The sequence below is a fragment of the Sus scrofa genome, chromosome 17, assembly GCF_000003025.6.
Source record: "Sus scrofa isolate TJ Tabasco breed Duroc chromosome 17, Sscrofa11.1, whole genome shotgun sequence".
Taxonomy (NCBI): Eukaryota; Metazoa; Chordata; class Mammalia; order Artiodactyla; family Suidae; genus Sus; species Sus scrofa.
In genome coordinates, this window is record NC_010459.5 from 59,807,192 (window position 1) to 59,828,426 (window position 21,235).

The 21,235-nt window shown below is 50.1% G+C and overlaps 1 protein-coding gene across 2 annotated transcripts in view; it reads left to right on the top strand.

Moving 5' to 3' along the window:
- Nucleotides 1–21,235, top strand: part of PHACTR3 (phosphatase and actin regulator 3) — a 216,485-nt gene that overhangs the window by 159,617 nt on the left and 35,633 nt on the right. For both annotated transcript variants that reach the window (XM_005673064.3, NM_001110176.1), the window contains one exon: nt 13,457–13,610. In XM_005673064.3, the coding sequence (XP_005673121.1) occupies nt 13,457–13,610 (154 nt within the window). The remainder of the gene's footprint in view (nt 1–13,456; nt 13,611–21,235) is intronic.

The following is a 21,235-nucleotide window of genomic DNA, read 5'->3' on the forward strand; positions in this document are numbered from 1 at the left end:
AGTATGTTGTATTGATTGACTCTGTGGATATTGGACCATCCTTGCATCCCTGGAATAAACCCCACTTGATCATGGTGTATGCTCTTTTTAATGTATCATTGTGTTCAGTTTGCTAATATTTCATTAAGGGTTTTTGCGTCTATGCTCACCAGAGATATTGGCTTGTAGTGTGTGTGTGAGTGTGTGTGTGTGTTGTCTGGTTTTGGTATAAGAATGATGTTGATCTTGTAAAATGAGTTAGGAAACATTCCAACCTCTTCAATTTTTTGAAAGAGTTGAGAAGGATAGATAATAAAATCTTTGAATATTTGCTAGGATTCACCTATGAAGCTGTATGCCCCTGGACCTTTTTTTTAGAGGAAATTTTTATTACTCTTTCAATTTCCTTACTAGTTATTAGTGTATTCAGATTTTCTACTTCTTCATGATTCAGTCTTGGAAGTTTGTTTGCTTCTAAGAATTTTCCCATTTTTTTCTAGGTTGCCCAATTTATTGAGTGTACAGCTATTCCTAGTATTGTCTCATAATTCTTTGCATTTCTGTGATATTCATTGTTATTTCTCCTCTTTCGTTTCTGAGTTTATTCGTCAGAGCATTCTCTCTTTTTAATAATGAGTCTACCTATAGGTTTGTCAGTTTATTTATTTTTCAAAAAACCAGCTCTTAGTTTCATTCATCTTTTCTGTTATCTTTTAGTCTCTATTTAGTTATTTCTTCTCTAATTTTTGTTATTTCCTCCCGTTTACTGACATTGGGCTTTGTTCTTTTTTTTCTGTTTCCTTTAGGTATAAAGTTAGATTGTTTATTTGATAGTTCATTGTTTCCTGAGGTGGGCCTGTATTGCTATAAATTTCCCTCTTAATACCACTTTTGCTGTACCTCATAAATTTTGGTATGCCATATTTTCATTTGTCTCCAGGTATTCTTTTATTTCTTAATTTCTTTTTTTTTTTTTTTTTTTTTTTTTTTTGGTGACCCAGTTGTATGGCGTGTAATAGCATATTGTTCAGCCTCCACGTGTTTGTGACTTCTCCAGCTTTCTTCTTGTAGTTGAGTTTTTGTTTCAGAACGTCGTGGTCAGAAAAGATGCTTGATATCAATCTTTTTAAATTTGCCTTGTTTTGTGTCCCAGTACATGACCCCTCTCTCCTCGAGCATGTTCCATGTGCACTGTGGGAGAATGTGAATTCTTCTGCATTTGGATAGACTGTTCTGCACAAATATGTAAAATCCATATAGTCTAATGTTTCATTTAAGGCCACTTCCTTATTGACATTCCGTCTGGATGATCTGTCCAGAGATGTAAATGGGATGTTAACTGCTGTTGTGTTGCTGTCAATTTCTCCCTTTAGGTCAGTTAATAATTGCTTCACGTATTTTGGTGCTCCTGTGTTAGGTGCATACTCGTTAATAACTTTTATATCTTTTTGCTGAATTGTCCCCTTTATCCTTATATAATATCTGTATTTGTCTCCTGTTGCCTTTTTGGGCTTGAAGTCTGTTTTGTCTGATATAAATATGGCTATATCCCCTTTCTTTCGAGCTGGTATTTTCTTGTAGAATCATCTTCCATGCTCCGACTTTGATCCTATATTTGTCTTTAGAGCTGAGGTGTGTCTCCTGGAGGCAGCATATAGTTGGTTCTTGTTTTCGTTTGTTTGTTTGTTTTTTAAACACAGCCAGCCACTCTGTGTCTTTTGATTGGTAAGTTCAGTCCATTTACATTTAGGGTGATTACTGATAAATGAGAACTTAGTAAAAGCATTTTGTTTGTTTCTTTGCTTTCTGGTAGCTCTGTATCGCCACTGTTTCTTTTTCTTTGTGTTTCTCTTCTTTTGGCTTGGTAATTTTCTATGGCACTTTTTTGGTTTCTTCTTTTATTACTTTGTGTCTCTGCTCCAGATTTATGCTTTATGCTTTCTATGATGTTTGTTTAAAACATATCATAGATAAAACTGTCCTTTTTCTGCTGATAACATCTTATCTTCATTTGCCTATATGATTTCTCTCCTTTTCCTCTTCCCTTTTATGTTTTTATTGTCTCAAATGATCCCTTTTTATGGTTGTGAGTTTGTTACCAAAGTGAAGTGTAGTTATTTTTCCTACTTTTTTCCTCTTTGACTTTTTTCCTGTAGTACATGTTTAAAAACCTATTTTGATCGATAGTTGCAATTTCTGATATTGTCTGTTACTACTTTACTCAAATATTTGTGTACTTTTGCCTTTTTTTAGGTAGAAAAGCTCCTTTCAATATGGCTTATAAGGCAGGCCTAGTACAGAAGTTATGACTCCTTCAGCTTTTGTTTGTTTCGGAAAACCTTTACCTTCCTTCACACCTGAAGGATAACTTGGCTGGATGGACTAATCTTGGGTGACAGTTTTTATCTTTCAGCCTTTGGAGAATGTCTTCCTACTCCCTCCTGGGCCGTGGGGCTCCTGATGGGCAGTCTGCTGATGGCCTGGTAGGGGCTCCTTCAGAGATTACCCTCCTTTTCCCTTGGCTGCCTTTAAAGTTTTCTTTGTTGGAGTTCCCATTGTGGCTCAGTGGTAACAAACCTGACTAGCATCTATGAGGACGCAGGTTCAGTCCCTGGCCCTGCTCAGTGGGTTAAGGATCCAGCATTGCCATGAGCTGTGGTAGATGTCATAGACATGGCTCAGATCGTAAGTGGCTGTGGTGTAGGCTGGGGCTGTAGCTCTGAATTGACCCCGAGTCTGGGAACTTGCATATGCCACAGGTGCAGCCCTAAAAAGAAAAGAAAAAAAAAAAAACTTTGTCATTGATTTGTGACAGTTTTGATATAATGTCTTGGAGACGGTCTTCTTGCATTGAGGCAGTTAGGTGTTCTCTCAGCTTCCTGAACTTGTGTATCTGGTTCCTTCCCCAGGGTTGGGATGTTCTCAGATTTTCTTTAAACAATCGGTCTGCTCCCCTTTGCGTCTCTTCCCTTCTGGATTACCTGTTATCCTAATATTGCTCTTCCTAAAAAGTCATACTGTTCTCACAGTTTCCTCATTTTTAAAGATGTGCTCCCACCTCTTCTCCCTGAATGATGTCCAGATGTCCGTCATCAAGTCCACTAATTCTGTTTGAGGTGGTCTGCTCTATTTCCAGCACTTTGTGTCGTATTCTTCATCTGGTTTTCTCAGTTATACACCTCCCTAATTTCCATTTGGTTCTCTTCTCGAGTTTCAATTTCTTTGGTAAAGTATTCCTTCTGCTCTTCAGTTTTCTTCTCGAATTTGTTGAGCTGCCTTTCTGAGCTTTTCTTGTGGCTCATGTGTTTTTTTCCTGACAGCTATTTTGAATTCTCTATCAGTTTGATAACACTATGCTGTGACTTCGAGTTTGGCTTCTAGAAAACTGTCATTTTCTTTCTGTGGCACAGTGTTTCTGATTGTTCCTGGTGCATTTGAAGCAGTGAGCACCATTCAACTTTAGGTAAAGCTTTTTCTTTTTACAGTTGTACCTGTGGCATATGGAATTTCCCAGGCTCGAGGTCAAATTGGATCTGTAGCTGCCGGCCTACACCACAGCCACGGCAACACCAGATCCAAACCACACCTGCAACCTGCGCTGCAGCTTGCAGCAACACTGAATGTTTAACCCAATGAACGAGACCAGGGATCTAACGCACATCCTCATGGATACTAGTCGCTGAGCCACGCTGGGAACTCCAAAGCTTTTTTATTTTTTAAACTTGGTTCTAACTGTTCAACAGGTTAGAAATCAGAGGACTTTCTTTTCTCTTCCAGCAGGTGGTGCTGTGGCACAGGTTCTAACAGTTCAACAGGTTAGAAAGCAGAGGCGCTTCTTTTCATTTCCAGCAGGTGGTGCTGTGGCACAAGTTTTTGGTGTCTCTTACCTGAGGTCGCATTTGAGAACTGGGACTTTGCAACCTCCACCCTGTACCCTTCTTGCCCCAACTGTGTGTCCGGAGTCCTTGGTGCCTTGCTGCTGCTGACCTCCAAGCCCCCGCCATCTGTCCCCATCAGGGCTGTGCCCCACGCCCTGCCACTCCCTTGCCCAGCTCTGTGCTCTCTCTCCAGGACTGTCCTCACGGCTGCCCCCGTGTAAGTGCACGGGCTCAAGTCTTCACCCCTGGCGCCAGTGCTCACCCAGGCTGAGGCCTTACATGTCCACTGCCCACTGCTTGTGCCCCTGTAGAGGGCCCACTGACCCACAACCCAGGAAACCCGCCCAACCGCCGAGGTCCCCACTCTCAATGTCTTCGCCACGTTTCGAGACACTGAAGCCACAGCCGTCCCTCTTTCCGCTCTGTCCTCATCACACACCCGTTTGTTCATCCAGAAAATATTAGTCACACCGTGTGTCGGGCACGGGGGAAAGTGATGGGTGGGAGGGGGTACTTGTCCCCAAGACTCGGTCTGTGGCTGCATTTATGAGGATCACTGTCCTTTACAGAAGGGGTCAGCCACTGCTGCTTCTGGCCTGGGCAGAACAAGGGTAGCTGCCCTTCTCCTAAACCAGCTATAAAACCACTGTGTAGGGGCGATGAGCAGCAAGCAGTGTGGACTGTTGACCAGGGAAGTCGAGGGGACACACAGAGTGAGCCCCACAGTGGCCGTCCAGCTTGCTGCCTGGAGCCTCTTCCCAGAGAGGGTGCAGGGAGGTGGCCCCCGAGCAGAGGGGTGGCCACATCTTCCATGAGGCAGATTGCAACATGGAAGCAGCTGGAGTTTGTAGGACAGGTCCTGGGGGCTGTGGGAAGAGGGCCCAGAAGTTCCGGTGGACACTCAGCTGGCCGAGGGCTGGGTGTGTCTGGGAAGGTGGGATTCCCGGAGATTAAGCAGCAGTCACCTGTAGGAGTGAGGGAGGAAGGTGACGCCAGAAGCCAGGGATGCTGGGATCCGGCCCAGCCCGCGGAGAGACCTCGCTGAGCACCCGGACCATACGCTGAACCCCCAGAAAGGTCGGGCCTCGGGAGTAAGGAGCTGGCCGTGGAGTAGACGACCACGATCAAAACCGAAATAGACCTGCTGTCCTTGTGAACATGTTCTGGGCGCTAAGGACCGGGATGAATGAACAGATGGAGAATCTTAGCAGAGAACCAGAAAGCAGAAAAGAGGGCCAAATGCCGATTCTAGAATTAAAAAGCATAATGTCTGGAATGAAAAATCCACGGTGGGTTAAAGATGGCCCCACAGTGTCCCTGCTTGTGCTGGGACAGCTATCAGGGCTCTTGACACAGGGCCCCTGCAGCCAGGCGGGGGCATCCTTGCCCTGCCTCTTCTCTCTCGGGGCACCCACGCCTTCATCCTCCTCCTCCTCCTCCAAGCCTCGTGTGCCCCCCGCCCTGGCCCTCCCCTCCCTGGGTTCTAGGATGGCTGGTCTGGACATGCAGTTTCAGAGGGGGTGTGGCTGCATTGGCGCCATGGGGATACGCTTCTTTGCAGCTAAGGCTTTGTGCATCTCTGCAGTTTTGTCTTCAGGATAAATTCCAAAGTGTGACTAATTGAGAAAAAGATCTCGTGCTGTGTGTATTTTTAACTCCGGAGCCTCTCACTCAGCCTTCTGTTCCTCTTTACACGCGGTCCCCTGTGAGGGTCCCTCCCTCTTCCCAAGAGGGCACTCAAGCCTGTGGTTCTGGAAGCAGCGGCGCAGCGATGGTCCAGGGTGGACTGGGGCGAGGAGCACCTGTCTGCACCTAGAATACATGGCGACGTGGGCTCAGCGATGCTCCCACGTCCAGGGATGGAGCATTCATCCCACATGAGTATGGGGGTGTTCGTTTATGTGCAGGGAAGTCCAGGAAGGAGGGCAGTCCCTGAGGTTTTGGCTAAAAGAGCAAGAAGCAGCTTTAACCGGGACCCGCAGGTGATGGGATTACGCCACGTCCACTCTCGGGGATTATGTGCAGCCGTTGTTGGAAAGAGCTGGCTCCGGTCCGCTTTCGAAGCTCGTGAGTGAGCCAGCTCACTGCCCTGCTGGGCGTGGTGTGTTCCCTCGGTGCTGTAATTGGAAATGTCAGTTGTTAATGGCAGAGAAATAGGTCTGGAAGGAAATAGCCGGAACCTCAGGAGTGGTTTCCTCTGGGGGTGAGATGTGGGCGGGGAAAGGGGTTCTTTTCATCTCGATGCTGCCGCTGGGCATCCGTTGTCTGCACTGAGTGCATTGTTCCTGTAGCGGAGGCAGAGATCAAACCTCTCTGAGCCCGAAGGCAGCCACCTGGGGCTCTGCGCTCCCTGCACTTGGGGCAGCTCCCACCTCGGGGAACTTAACCTTCCCTCTCTTCACGTTGCTGGCGAGGCAGGCGGGCAGATCCCGCCGCTGGGGCCAGTCTGCTCTGGTAGAGGGAGCCCCCGGTACATGGAAGAATGGTCTAATGACATGGTTTTTTTCCTTTTTAACGTTTGTTAATTTGGCAAATTACATCGACTGCTTCTCAAATGATAAACTGCCTTGCCTCCCAGTTGGTTGGGACTGTTACCATGTTTCTAAATTATTGGGCTCGATCTGCTACAATTTTATTTAGGGTGTTATGTCCACATTCACGAGGGCTCTTCATCTTCGGGATCTTCTCTGGTTTTGACATCACGGTAAATTCTAGCTTCATGACACGCGTTTTAACGTCTTTCCTTCTTTTCAATTTTCCGAAATCATTTGTATAGAATTGGAATTATTTACATCTTACATGCTTCATAGAATTCATCAGTGCATCCATCTTGCCCGGCTGGGGTTTTTTCTTTCGACGGGGGAAGCGTTTTTCAGTAGAAATTGTAATTCTTTAGTACAGATGGTTCTATTTTAGTTACATGTTTCTTCTAAAGTGAGTCTTGGAAGTTGATGTTGAATCACATGGAGATATGGCCCCTCCTTCCTGACACTGGTAGTGTGTGTGTGTGTGTGTGTGTGTGTGTGTGTGTGTGTGTGTGTGTGTGTTTCTTCCTCCCCTTCTCACCGTTGCCTCCTTACTTCCCCGGTGAGCCTGCCTGGAGTTTTATCTGTCTTACGACTGTCCTCCAAGTATTCACTTTTATTGCTCCTCTGTTTTCAGTTCCATCAGTTTCTACTCTGGTCTACATTTCTTCTCTTCTCCTTCGTTGGTTTTAATTCACTTTTTATTTTCTAGTTTCTTAAGATGGATTCTGAGGTCAGTGATTTGAGAGTCTTCTTTTTTTTCTCACATAGGCATTTGATGCTGTAAATTTTCCCTAACATCATTTTGATAAGCTGTATTTTTTTTTTCTTTTTCTTTTAGGGCTGCACCTGCAGCATGTGCAAGTTCCCAGGCTAGGGGTCAAATCAGAGCTACAGCTGCTGGCCTCCAGCACAGCCACAGCAACCCCAGAACCCAGCCACATCTGTGACCACAGCTCACAGCAACACTGGATCCTTAACCCACTGAGCAGCTCCAGGGATCGAACCCACATCCTCATAGATACTAATCAGTGTCGTTACCACTGAGCCACAGCAGGAACTCTATAAGCTGTATTTTTTTTTTTTTACCTCAAAATACTTTCTAATTTCCCTTTTGGTTTCTTCTTGGGATGGGGTGATTCGGAATTTAAAATTTTAGTTTCCAAATTATATGGGTATATTTCTAGAACTCTTTTGGTTATTGGTTTCCCATGTAATTCCACTCTGGTCGAAGAACATACTTGGTATGGCTCGAGTCCTGTTTAATTTATTGAGACTTGTTTTATGGCCTCGAGCATGGTCTGTCTTGGTAAATGTTGCATGTGTTCTTTTGTGGGTAGACAACACCCCACTAACTATTAATCGGACCACATCGCTCGGTAGTGTTGTTTCGGCTTCCTCAGCCTTGCACGTTTTCTGTCGTCGTATCAGTCACTTACGGAGAGGTCTGAAATCGCCAGCTGCAGCTCTCTCCGTCTGCTGCTTCTCTCCGTTCCGTGAGTTCTTCTTCTTGGATTCCATCATCTTCAGAGGTGTGTGAACACTTAGGGTTGTTCTGTCTTCCCGACGCAGGTGTCCCTCTGGCATTTGGAATGACCCTCTTTGTCCCCGAGAAGCATCTTTGCTCCGGAATCTACCTGGTCTGACACGGAAATACCACTTCCGCTTTCTCTTGATTCGTCACTCGTCTTGTACGTTTCATCGATGTGCTGCTTTTTATTTCGAGCGCATGCTTTTTAACAGCACACAGTCTGCTCTTGCTTTTTTGTCCATCCTGAGAACCCTGGCCTTCGGTTAAGATGCTCTGGCTGTTCACACTTCATGCGATCATGGATTTCATTAGGTTTAAGTCCAACCCTGTCCATGGCCTAGAAACTCACTAGAGGCAGCAAGCTGGGTGATCATAGGGCTCAACCTGTCCTGGCTCAAGGATCGTCATCCTTTCCAGTGTCATCAAAACTGTTGTCTCGTATATTTTGACTTTCGTTTGTTTTATTTGTGGGCGGGAAACTCAGCGTGTATCACTCTGTCTTCGTCAGAAGTAGACATCAAAGTCACCCCTTTTGCTTTGGAGCCAAGCTCTCAGAGCACGTCCCTTCTCTGGAAGGAGCTGTGTTCTGATGTGACGTGTCCCCAGGAGGGACTCTCTTCAGGTCCCAGCTCAGAGGCTGCTTCCTCCAGGAAGCCTTCCTTGATGGTGACCTCAAGCCCCCTTCCCCACGTGGCCTATTCGCTCTTCCCTGCTGTGTGCAATTCAGCAGACATTTCCCGAGTTTGTTCAGGGGAAGAATGAGCAAGGCAGAGTCTTCTCTATGGATGAGCTCATCAGATTTGTTTTCCTCCATCGCGCGAAAATGTTTCGAGCTTGGATAATGACTGCGGTTAGGGAAGAGCCACACAAACAGACAATTAGGATGCGTTGGGAGGATGAGCAAGAGGAACACACATGACAAGTTTCAGATCATTCCAGGTGCTTGTTTTCACGTCTGCCTCCCTCCCCTGAGCGAGCTCAGCGGGGTGTGCCTCCTGGTTTCTGCTCTTGGGGGCCAGGTGTGTGACAGGCGCATTATAGATGGTGCCTTACTGAACTTAGCAGATCCGTGAGGTCACAGCCAAGGGTGGATGCCGGGGTCAGCCCTGGGTGTGCATATTGGCTCTGTCGCTTAACCTGTTGGCACTTCAGCAGGAAAAGAGGAGCTCAGTTGTGGGAAGGGCTGAGTTTGAGATGCCTCATGGGGACCCTAGGGGAGACCTCCTGAAGGGAGCAGAAGATGTGGTGCAGATTCAGGAGAGAGGACATGGCTAGAGAGGGAGATTCGGAGCCCGCAGCAGTGGACTTGTAGTGTCATGGGCTGGAGATCCCCTAGAAAGCAAGTGTGGACAGAGGGGTTTGAGAACTGAGTCCTGGGTGCACCCACATCCAGAGGGGAGGTGATGAAGAGCCAGCGGACGGCTGAGATGTGGCCATGGAGGTGGGAGGACGCTGGCCAGTGTGGTGCGTGGGGAGAGAGAAGGGAGCCTTTCACAAGGAAGAGCGTGGATGTTCTGAGTCCCACCCTTGCTGGTGGGTCGGCCTGGGTGGAGCCCGGGAGCCTGCCCCCCACTTGGTGAGGTGGAGCCCGAGCCCTGAGGTCAGCAGCTGTCTGGGCTGCGCTGGGTCCTGGGAGAAGAGCCAGCATTGCCCACCCTGCCTCCTGAGCCCTGTGCACTGGAAAATCTCTCCAGCATTGGCTGCACTTGAACTGGCTCTGCTAACATCAAGGTCTTCCTTTTAATTGACTGAATTTTTTGCCCTGTGCATTGCTTTTTATTGGCTTTTGCCGGGAAAGAACTCTCCAGTCTATTGAGCAAGACTGGTGTCAAGAAATATGAGGGTCCTGCGCCGTTACCGTTCTGGAGCAATGCCCCTGGGAGAGGGCCCTTCCCGCCGGGCCAGCTCTGGGTCAGACCCAAAGCAGGCAGCCTCGCAGTGGGGACCTGAGGGTTCCAGTGACAGGTCAGAGGCCTGTTCCCTTCCCTCTGGGGGCTTCCAGGCCCCTGGTCTTCATGAGAGAGCAGACTGCTTCAGCGCTGCCACAGGGCTGGAGAGAGGGGCAGGCGGCTGGACGGAGCAACACCTTCTTACTGAAATTCAGCCTACTTTTTCTTGAGTTAATTAATACTCCCTGTGCTGCAGCCCTGGGGTTACTTCACAGAGTTCTGAAAAAGAGCCCGATAATTTTTGCAGTTTCCTTGTTGAATCGTGCAGTGACTTCTTCACCCTCTCTCCACAAAGTTCCTTCTTTTTCTTTTCTGTTTTTTTGGTTTTTGGGGGCATCCTGCGGCATATGGAAGTTCCCGGGTCAGGGATCAGATCGGAGCCACAGCCACAGCAACGCCGCATCCTCAACCCACTGTGCCGGGCCCCATGGAACCTGCGTCCCAGCGCTGGAGACGCTGCCCATCCTGTTACACCACAGCGGGAATCCAGTTCGTTCTTTTTAAATAATTACTTTTTATCCAAGGAAACTGTGTTTATGATAAAAAAAAATAAAGTACGGACAACCAAGCTTAATAAGTAAAATCAATTCCTGGCGTTTCTGTTGCCAGTTTATAAGACTATATATTCTTACAATATGAGATGCAAGCACATATACAGGTATGCTGATATGCATCTTATACATCCTTCCTACAAGTTGCTTCTCTTAGCAACATGTCCTGAATGTCTTTTTGTCCCTCAGTGGCGTATGCACCATCGTTCTTCTTAGTCCGCAATTCTCAGATGATACAGAATCACCTTCTGTGAACAAGGGCTGTCTTGTTGGCCGTTCCGGCTGTTTAATTTTTTCCTTTCATAAATAAGGCTGGATGAACATACTATGTGTTGGGGTGCTTGTCGCCTTTGTTTTGGGAGGCAGACTCTTAGAAGTGTGGTTTCTGGGCCCACAGCATGTTTGGGGGAGCATCTGGGGAGAGGGTGGTCTGCTCCCTGCCCCTGGGGACAGGAAGTTTCCTGGCCCCCGTTTCTCAGCTTGTACCCATCCTGCCTGTGGTAGACGTGTGCTCTGGGTCACGTGCTCATTTAGGTTAATTCTGTCATGTGGGTAGAAGTGCTGTTCAAGTTCATGCAAAAGCCCTCATTTTAAGTTATTTGTCTGGAAATGTCCTTTTCTGGCTTTTAAGTAGCAAAACCTAGTAACCTGATGCCTCGGGAAGACTGACAGCCCAGGAGTTTTCTTTCTTTTTTCTTTTTTTTTTTTTTTTTTTTTTTTTTGCTTTTTTAGGGCTGAACCTGCAGCATATGGAAGTTCCCAGGCTGGAGTCCATTTGGAACTGCAGCTGCCGGCCTACATCTCAGCCCACAGCAATGCCAGATCCCTGACCCCCTGAGCGAGACCCGGGATCGAACCCCATCCTCATGGACACTGGTCGGGTTTGTAGCTGCTGAGCCATGATGGGAGCGCCCCAGGAGCTTTCAGTGTGGCCCTACTGGGTGCTCATGTTGTGGTCACAGAGGCTGGATTAATAAGCAGAGGAGAATTCCTTGCTCTGAGCCCAGAGGCTTCATGCGGGATGAATTCTCATTACCTCTGGAAACCTCTGGTGGAAGGATCTTTCTCGCTTAAGAACAAGTATGATTAGAGTGTGTAAGGGCAAGCCTGAGACATTTGCAGTGGGCTTAAGGATGTTCTTTATCAAAAGCTAAAAAGATTAAACCACACCCAGTGTAGTGTTATGGTGACGCTATTACACGCGTCCGAAAATGGCAATCCCTCTCGCCACACATCAGACCCTTGACATCCACAAGGGATTTGTCCCCCGAGAACTTCGAGAGCCCCACCCACTCCCAAACGCCGGCTTAGCTTCCCGTTTCCCCCAGAACATGCGGGAGAGACCAACTGAACAATGCATGTGGCTGCTTCAAGCTTTTTATGACTCTATAAACACAGCATTCTGATCGTTTAGAATGCTATTAAAACAAAATCAGGCTGGAGCCCTTGCTGAAATGGTTTTGGGGGTCACTATTTTTCTCTTTCTCTATAAAACACAGCAAACAGGTTCATATGAGAAATCCAAGCCTCAGTTGAGTCCAACTGTTTGTTTTTTTTTTTTTTTCCGGTCTTTTTGCCATTTCTTGGGCCGCTCCCACAGCATATGGAGGTTCCCAGGCTAGGGGTCGAATCGGAGCTTGTAGCCGCTGACCTACGCCAGAGCCACAGCAACACGGGATCTGAGCCGCGTCTGCAACCTACACCACAGCTCACGGCAACGCCGGATGGTTAACCCACTGAGCAAGGGCAGGGGTCGAACCCACAACCTCATGGTTCCTGGTAGGATTCGTTAACCACTGTGCCACGATGGGAACTCCCCAAGTCCAACTGTTAATATCTTTATGGCAAATTCCTGCTCAACTGGCAGGTTAGAGACATACTTCTTGCTGTGTATTCTGCATCCCACACAAACTGACTTTCTTGGGGAGTCGTTTTTCTTGTGAAATGAAGTTTGCCTCCACCTGCGTGCATGGCCCTGTTGGATGGTGGTTTGGGCCCCAAGATTTAAACCCAACCCCTAGTCAACCGGCAAAACCCCACCCTGCAAAACCGCAACCGACCTTATACTTTGGAGTTTCTCGCCAGTTGTCATCTGCACTTGGTGGCGGGGTTGTCGGGGGGGGGGCACGTCGGGACTCCCTCATTCAGAAAACTCAGAGCCATCTCCTGGCACCCTGGAGAATGACCCTCCTCTGCCCGCGAATGCAGCCAACCCCCATTTCTGCTCAAACCAATATAAGCATCGTTCCTTGAGATCTTACACGCGCCCTGATGTCCCTTGGCTGATTCTGGGCGTGTGGAGAGATGAGGTCAATGTCAGCCTCACCATATTCCTTGATAACCTGCAATGTCAGCACTGTTCCTGGACCAGCAGAACAGACTCTTGTTGGACTCAAAGGCTAGTGGAGGAGACGAATGATCAACTCGCGAGGGAGAAAGAGACCAGATGAGGGGAGAATTCGTAGGGCGGGTGATGGTGACTGGAGAATCGCTTGGGCTGTTGAGAACAGGGTTCAAGGCCAGCGGCGGGGCTCAGGAGGTGGCCAGCCCCGGTGGTGCAAACGGAGCAGGGTGGCGGGCGATGGAAAGACAACGGTGCTGAGATCCTGAGTTGGGATGTTCCAGGCGCGAAAGGAGACCCGCATGGCGGGGGGTGGGGGGCAGTGGGGGGAGGCGGGAGGGAGAGTCGGGGGGAGGGCCGCTATGGGTAAAGTTAACTGTAATTTTTTATCTGAACGTGGACACTTTTGAAAGAAAAATGGACCTATTGATAGTCACCCTGGGCAATAGGTGCCAACCAGGTCTGTCCCTGGAGACCCCAGATGCATAATTGATCCCCCACCCGTGGCAGGCGTGGCTGCGGGTGGGGGGCTTTAGGAAGGCAGGCGCATTGCCCACCATTCGCTGGAGGCACCACAGCTGCTGGACCTGCCCCTGGCGTTCAGGTCCAGATTCTGTCCTGCGGCGGGGGGTGGGGGGCTACACTGACAGCCAGCGCCTCACTGACACCTGTTTTCTCTCTGCCTCTGAACGGCTCTCTTAGGAACCCTGCCGAGGAAATGCAAGAAGGAGCTGCTGGCAGTGAAGCTGAGGAACCGGCCCAGCAAGCAGGAACTAGAAGACAGAAACATCTTCCCCAGGAGGACGGACGAGGAGAGGCAGGAAATCCGGCAGCAGATTGAACTGAAGCTCTCCAAGTAAGTAGCCTGTGTAGACACGGGCAGAGGCTGAGGCCAGACCCCTCTGCCACCCCACCCTTCCCGCCCCGTGACGTCCCCCGCCCGCCATCACCACTGTCAGTGCTGGGGACCAGACGGTTCTTCGCTGTGGGCCCCGTCCATGGCGCTGTCGGATGCTGGGCAGCCTCCCTGGCCTCCGCACCTTATGTCCCCTGTGACAGCCTACGCTGTCCCCAGACATGGCTGAATGCCCCTGGGGGCCAGTGGGAAAGCAGTGGACACAGAAATCTCATAAGGCCTGCGTTTGGGCCAAGCCCCGGGGCTGCCGGTGCTGCTGGTCTCTGGCCGCACCTGGAGGAACGGATCTCCCGGGCTTGGCGCTGCTGCTGTTTGGGTGACTCTGTGATTGGGTGGCCTGTGTGTGGCGGGATATTTAGCAGCGTCTCTGGCCTCTACCCTAGAGATGCTCATCCCCCCCGCCAGCTGTGACAACCAAGTGTATCGTAATTGCCAAGTGTCCCCTGGGGTGGGGGTGGACCCGTGGCCTTACCTCCCCGGGTCTTAGTTTTCTCATCTATAAAGCGCTCCGGTCGTTGTGAGTTTGGGGGGATTCGGTAAGGAAGGCACATTGCAGGGCTCTGGCGCACAGTAGGGGTGCAGGAACCCCCAGGGCTGGTGGTGGCTGGGGAGGCCCAGGGCCGGTCCTTGCAGCCCCTCCTCCTGCCTCGGCTCGGCTCGGCTCGCGTGGTGAGGGTGCCCACGGCCCAGACGGCTGTCAAGGTGCCTGTGGTTACCTGTGGCTTTGAACCCAGAACAGGCCTCCCCCCAGACCTGGGTCAGACTCGGGCGGGGCAGGATTTGAGTGAATCCCCTGATTTCCACGGGGTTGGGGACCTTCTCCCTTTGGACCTTCTTAGCCCGATGGCAGTGAGATTGTCGGACCCACCAAGCACTTATCCGCCTGCATCTGGTCCCTCAACAAAGGCTGATTTTACTCGCATGAGGAGCGGGCGCCGAGGCGCTGCTGGAGATAGGCTGCGGGGAGCGAGGCTGACCGCGCCTGAGAGCGCGGGTTCCGGGAGAGCAGGCTCAGACCTCTTCTGTGCGGCTGGTACCCACTCTGGGGCTCGGTACAGATGAGATGCTGGAACACAGGCAGCACAGCCGGGGGCAGTAGGAAGGGCAGGGCCAAGGAAGCCAGCACAGTACTGGGGCCCCAGCGCGGAGGTCAGGCCCTGCCACAGGCGTGACCTCTCAGAGCTCCCCTGCAGAAAAGGCTGGGGACAAGCATTTCCTAAAGGGATGTCCCACCTAGTGTGACGTCCGCCGTCAGGGTGAACGGGCTCTCCATGGTCAAGGGAGTTAGGGAAACCATCGCACAAGCGGTTTATTTGCTGCTGGACTTGTCAGAACCTTTAATGTGATTAAACCCCCATGGTTCTGCAAGAGGGGGTGTGGGACTTTGTCCTGTAACTGTGAGATCTTTCCTCCTCTGGCACCTCGGGTACCTTGGGGCCCCTTTGGGGAGGTGCCACTGTAGTCACAAAGGTGTGGGAGGAACCTGAGGGTGCTGGGACCGCCCACTTTGCAGCCACGTGGGGTGTGTCACACCTGGCGTTGGCCCCTGGTCCCCACTGCAGCTGGAGGGGTCCTTGGTGGGCTGTGGGGGGTCTGCATGGACCCCTGTGGCCAGACCTCGCCCACACTGGGCAGGATGGTGCTTGGATTTCTCAGGGAGTTGCTGGTGCAGTGCAAGGAGTGTGTGACCTTGGGCCAGGGGAGATGACGGGCAGCATCTCAACGTCCTAGGGTGACGTGGGGGACTCGGTGCCACCACCACAATCAGGACTATGATGGCTGATGCTTCAAGGTGGCCCTGTCAGCCTCTGCCTGTGAGCAAGGCCCCCAGTTCTGGTCTGGACCACAGGCTGCCGTGATGGCTTCTGGTCAGGGTGGGACAGGACCCCCGGAGTGCAGTCCCAGCACTGGCTGACGACTGGTAGCGCCTGCCTCTCTCTGGACCCCCAGATCCGGCATGAAAAGTGAAGAACAGGAGAATCAGTGCTTCCCCAACAGTAGTCACTGCGGAGGTACCAAGAAGAAGCTATAGGGTCTATAGAGCCCCAGGGACCCAATAACGTTCATTTTCCTAAGTCAGCATTGCCTTGTGTTCAGTCATCCAAATCCATGGTCATCCTGGGTCTGATGCTCTTAGTTTTTTGTTGTTGTTGTTTTTTAAATAAAGAAGAAGAGCTGGTCTTCTTGTCTGTCCACCTGGGTATTCTGAAGCTCAAAGGAAAAGCCACAGGGAAAGGGGGCATCGTTAATAAAGCTTCCTGCCTACCTGCTGGAGTCATGATGGATGGTCTGTTTGGATCCTCTCTGTCACCTCCACCTCTTTGTAAACTTCCCCTTTCTTTTCACTGGTACACAGGCCATCTGCTGAATAACAGTGACATGCCAGGACACTAGGGCTCACAACATTTGTGTATGCTTCAGGCATGCCTTGATCCAGGTGCTGTACATGGCATTGACTGGAATTTCTCTATTGCTGTTTCTGGACTCTGCTTTGCTCTGTATGGATTCACTCTCTTGACTGTCCCATTCCACGTCCTTGCCTGGGAAGCTCCAGGCTTACATAGGAGCAGCAGAAAGATAAGTACTCTTTCCTCCTCAGGAAAAGCTCCAGGATCGAGTCTGATTCAATTGCCCGGGGGCAGGCACCCAGTCCTTAATCAATCACCTTGGCCCAAGGGGATGCAAGGGGCTGTTGGCCAAGTTTGGATCACATGCTGGTCCCTAAGCCCATCCCATGGCCAAGGGGATGTGCTGGCCCTCCAGGCTTAGTGTCTTACGGTATCCTTGTTGTCATCAGGTGGCTGGCATATGCCTTCCCCAGAGGCTGGGTTCTCTGTCTCTTGTTTCTAGTGAGATTGAAGTTCCTTTTTCTTTTTTTTTTTAATTTTTATTTTGACTTCTAGGGCCGCACCTGTGGCTTATGGGAGTTCCCTGGTTAGGGGTCGAATCAGAGCTGCAGCTGCCAGCCTACACCACCGCCACAGCAGCACAGGATCTGAGCCACATCTGTGACCTACACTGCAGCTTGCACCAATGCAGGATCCTTAACCCACTGAGCAAGGCCAGGGATCGAACCCGCAACCTCATGGTTCCTAGCTGGATTTGTTAACCACTGCGCCACGACGGGAACTCCTCTTTTTCTGCGTTTATTTCTTTTTGGTTTCTTCTGTTCTTTTTATATACTTTACCTGGTTCTTCTTTCTCGTGATGATTTTAGGAGTTTACTCTGGAAATTGCAGCTTCCAGTCCTTTCCAGTCTGTGCGATTCCCCTCTCCTCTGTCTTCTGGGCTCAGTACTGTCAGGTGCTTCTGGCTTTCCTTTGCTGTGCAAGTGGTTTCATTGTTAAGTTCATCAGGTTGTCAATCAGATACTTCAGGTGTCCCCAGACTTTTCCTGTGAAAGACCAGAGACTGAATATTTCCGGCTCTGGGGACTCCACTGCGTCTGCTATGACCACACAACTCTGTTGTTGCCCTGACGCAGCCAAAGCCAACACGTGGTGAGTGGGTACAGCTGTGAAACCATACGAACACGAGCAGCGGCCCAATGGTGACAAAATTTCACAGCCCCGATGCGCTATGGTTCACACTATTTGTTCGTGTTTTAAAACATCTTTCCCTGTCCAGAAGCCAAAAAAAACCCTTACTTTTACCTGCATTACTTTTGCAGTTATCTTCTAACCATGCCGGTCGAGAATGGTTTTCTATTTGCTAAACAAACCAAGTTCTCTTTCAAAATAGAATATTGAGTGAACTAAAGAAAAATTAGGAATTCCCGTTGTGGCTCAGCGGACACAAATCTGGCTAGCATCCATGAGGATGCAGGTCTGATCCCTGGCCTCGCTCAGTGAGTTAAAGGATCCGGGGTGGCCGTGAGCTGTGGTGTGTGTAGGTCACAGGCTCAACTCGAATCTGGTAATGCTGTGGCTGTGGTGTAGGCCGGCAGCTGCAGCTCGGATTTGACCCCTAGTCTGGGAACCTCCATATGCCGTGGGCGTGGCCCTAAAATGAAAGAAAAACATTGTAGTACATGTGATTCAAGAAAAACAAAATTATCCCCATGACGCTTGATATCAGACAACTCTGGGGACCACACCCTGCCTCCCAGGGCAGAGGGAGGTGGGCGAAGGTGGGGTGACCGGAAGCCACGGCCGAGGGTCTCCCAGGGCCCCTCATGAAGAGGTTCCCAGAGCACAGACCCCTGGTCTGGATTTCCTCCATCACTCACTGAGTCTGTAACTAATTTTAAACCCTGGGCTGGAACGTGGTGGCTCCTTGGACGTGTGTCATCGTGTTGAAAAGCGGAAACGTATCCCCAGAATCAGGCACGGAGAGTTCCGTGGTTGGGAAATCGCGTCCCAGGATGGCAGTTTGTTTCCCTGCAGACGAGGCTTAATTGGATCCTTTGTCTTTGCTTTGCCTCCTTTCAGAGATTCTTCTGCCATCACTTGCTGAATAATTCAGCCTCTGGTTGCCATGGTGACGCACCATCCACCGTATCCTCAAATGCAGTTGGCGTTTTTGGTTTGTTTATTTTTTTAATCTCCAGACCTTTACTGTTTGTCTTTGGGGCGCCTCTAGGGCTTTTCTGCCGCAGGGGTCACAGGGTCCCCTGAGTCTTTGTGCTGGCCCTGCGGATTCATGTGCCGGTGGAGTCAGCGTGGCGGACTATAGCCCCCGGTGACTGTCGCCGCCTTTCTGTACAGGAGCCCAACTCACCTTTACCGCCCGTGGAGATGTACCTACAGAGTGTTACTGACCTAAGGTTCTGTGCCTGGAAAATTACTGGAACACTCCCAACCTACTGTGCGCCCACCACTCAAGGGAAACCCATAAGGATGTCTGACAGCTTTCTTCTTGTTGTTATTAAGGGTTTCAAGGGTCCAGCATTATAATTCAGCATCTGAGTGCACTGCAAAGGGATCAGATGACAGCTTTTACTTTTAAGTGCAGAGCTCGGGCGGTAGCAGTAAGTTTTGCTTCCTTTCCTTTGTGTCATCTTCACAGGCACCGATAGAGTAGGTGTTGTCATTGTCTCTGGTTATACGGACGAGAAAACGAAGGCTTGATGAGACAGGGTAAGGAACTTGCCCAGGATCACACAGCTCACGGACTGGGAATCAGGCCGCGGGCGGTCCCCGAGAGCACCAGGCGGGGCCGCAGGTGCAGGGGGTCCTGGGAGGTGGCCTCCGTGCCTGGCGTATCTGAGTCTCTGCTTTGCATTTTCTCTTCTTGGTGTGGCTTCCATCAGGGCGCAGTCAGGCCTCCGGCCAACACTCTGGGCCTCAGAGCGAAATACCTCACGTCTTTAACCCTGTAGTTAGGGAAAACATCCAGAGAGGGGCCGTCGGCCGGCCACGGGCTTTGGGGAAATGTAGACGGGCGGGTTCGAATCCCAGCCTTTCCGTCACAGCCCTGTGGGCTTGGGCCAGCACCGCCACCTCTGAATCTCGCCCTGGCCCGGACACCGTGCTTGGCAGCACCTTCCTCCCAGGGCCCTTTGGAAGGTTCCAGGTCAGTCCCTGCACGACAGGTAGAAGTGCATCCCCACAGGAGGTGCTCAGAGGGGCAGAGCAGCTGCTGTATGGTCCCTTGTCACCTGAGCAGGGGCGCAGGCCGCCCAGCAGGCCAGGCTAGGTCAGTGAGCTGCGCCTGGAGGGCCAAGGAGTGTAAGCATAGCTGTTAATGATGATACGTTGTGCTTATCCGTGACCGTGGTGTCATCTGCCTGGAGACAGTGGAGGGATGCACGAACCTTCTATTAAATCTCCCTTGGGTGCCCCCTGCCCGGGGACGACATCGTGGAAGCTGATTAATGCTCAGCGGTGGTGTCCTCCAGGAGCTGGGAGCTGGCATATGTTAAATGATCCTCGAGCTGGTCCTTTCGTACAGGGTGTTCTGCTGCATCCAGAACAGGCTGCCACCATTCAGGGCTCCAGGAAAACACAAATTCCTAGGGGGGGAAAAAAAAAGGTTGTGTGCTGCTGCTCCCATCCCCCGTGCTTGCTTTGGAATCTGCAGAATCTTGAGGAGAAGGCTCGATGCCTCTGAGCATGGCGTGGAGGCTGACATGCCTTATAAGCACAGGGCTGGCTGGCTGGACCGAGCCTTAGTCTGGTACTTTCTTTCAGCTGAAGTCCCAGGAAAACCGGGGCCGAGAGCAGGGTCTCCGTTCTGCGGATGCAGAGTTTTGAAAAATACAGAAACCTTAGTTGGCCTGGGCTTTGCAGGAAAAAAAAGTGACTCAGTTGCTAGAAAGGAAGCCACTGCTTTAGGAAGTTTTGAGCCTTCATTGCACAGCGTGGAAGATTGCCTCATAACAGATTCCGATAAATAATTCGCCAATTTCCCTATTCCCGACCTGCAGTGCTGGGTAGGAGCCCAGCTTATCCTGGGTGGCTGGAATCCAACCTTGTAGGCATCATCTAAGAGGGACAGAAAAGCGAAGTTATTAAAAATGGTCGCTGCTAACATTTATTTCATGCCTTCTGGGTACCAGCTTCCTGCTATGTGCTCTGTGCATCTTACCTCCTCGGGGCTTTTCGAGAGCCCTCCAGGGTGGATGCTCTTAACGGTGGGGCCGGGGGTAGCTGCTCATCTGAACCACACCACTTCCCACACCTGAGTGCCCATCCAGATCACCAGGGAGCGTGAAAACACAGATTCCCAGACCACGCGCCAATCCCGTGAATAGGAATCTGTATTTTAACAGAACCCTTCTCTCCTGTGTCACTGCTGCCTCCTGTCCCCTTCTTCATGACCTGTCTTCTGAGCCTCAGGATCAAAACAAACTATTTCTGTGGAACAGATGCCACAGAATAGTTAGCGTCTTAAGGAGAATGCACGTTTGGTAGTTAAGTTTGTTTCTGATTTTGCCTTGCCCACCAGGAAGCTCAGAGCCAAGTGTACCTCTACCTGTTGCAGCTGGGTTGTGTCATTTGGGCTGTGTGTCTGTGTTTGACCTTCTGTTGTACGACCTTGGCCTTCATTTCCTCAACTCTTTTCTTTTTTTGGAAAGAGGAAGTCTCATATTTATTGATCATGCCACGTAATAATTCTTTCACTTACGTTGCATTCCATAGTGTAGCTCTCCGGAAGCTCTGGTAGTATTCTTTTTGTAAATTGAAGTATAGTTGATTTACCACATTGTGTTAATTTTCGGTGTACAGCCTGGTGATTCTGTATTTTTGCAGATCATACTCCATTATAGGTTGTTACAAGATAGTGGGGATAATTCCCTGTGCCACACAGTAGGTCCTTGCAGTTTATCTGCTTTATGTATATATTAGTGTGTATCTGTGAACCCCCCAATTTGTCTCTGCCCTTCTCCCTCTCCCCCTTTGGTAACCACAAGTTTGTTTTCTATGTCTGGGAGTCTGTTTCTGCTTTGTAAATACAGTCATTTCTATTATTTTTTACTTCTTATTTATTTTTATTTATTACTATTATTATTATTTTGTCTTTCTAAGGCTGTACCAGCAGCATATGGAAGTTCCCAGGCTAGGAGTCGAATTGGGGCTGTAGCCACCGGCCTACCCCACAGCCACAGCAATGGCAGTTCTGAG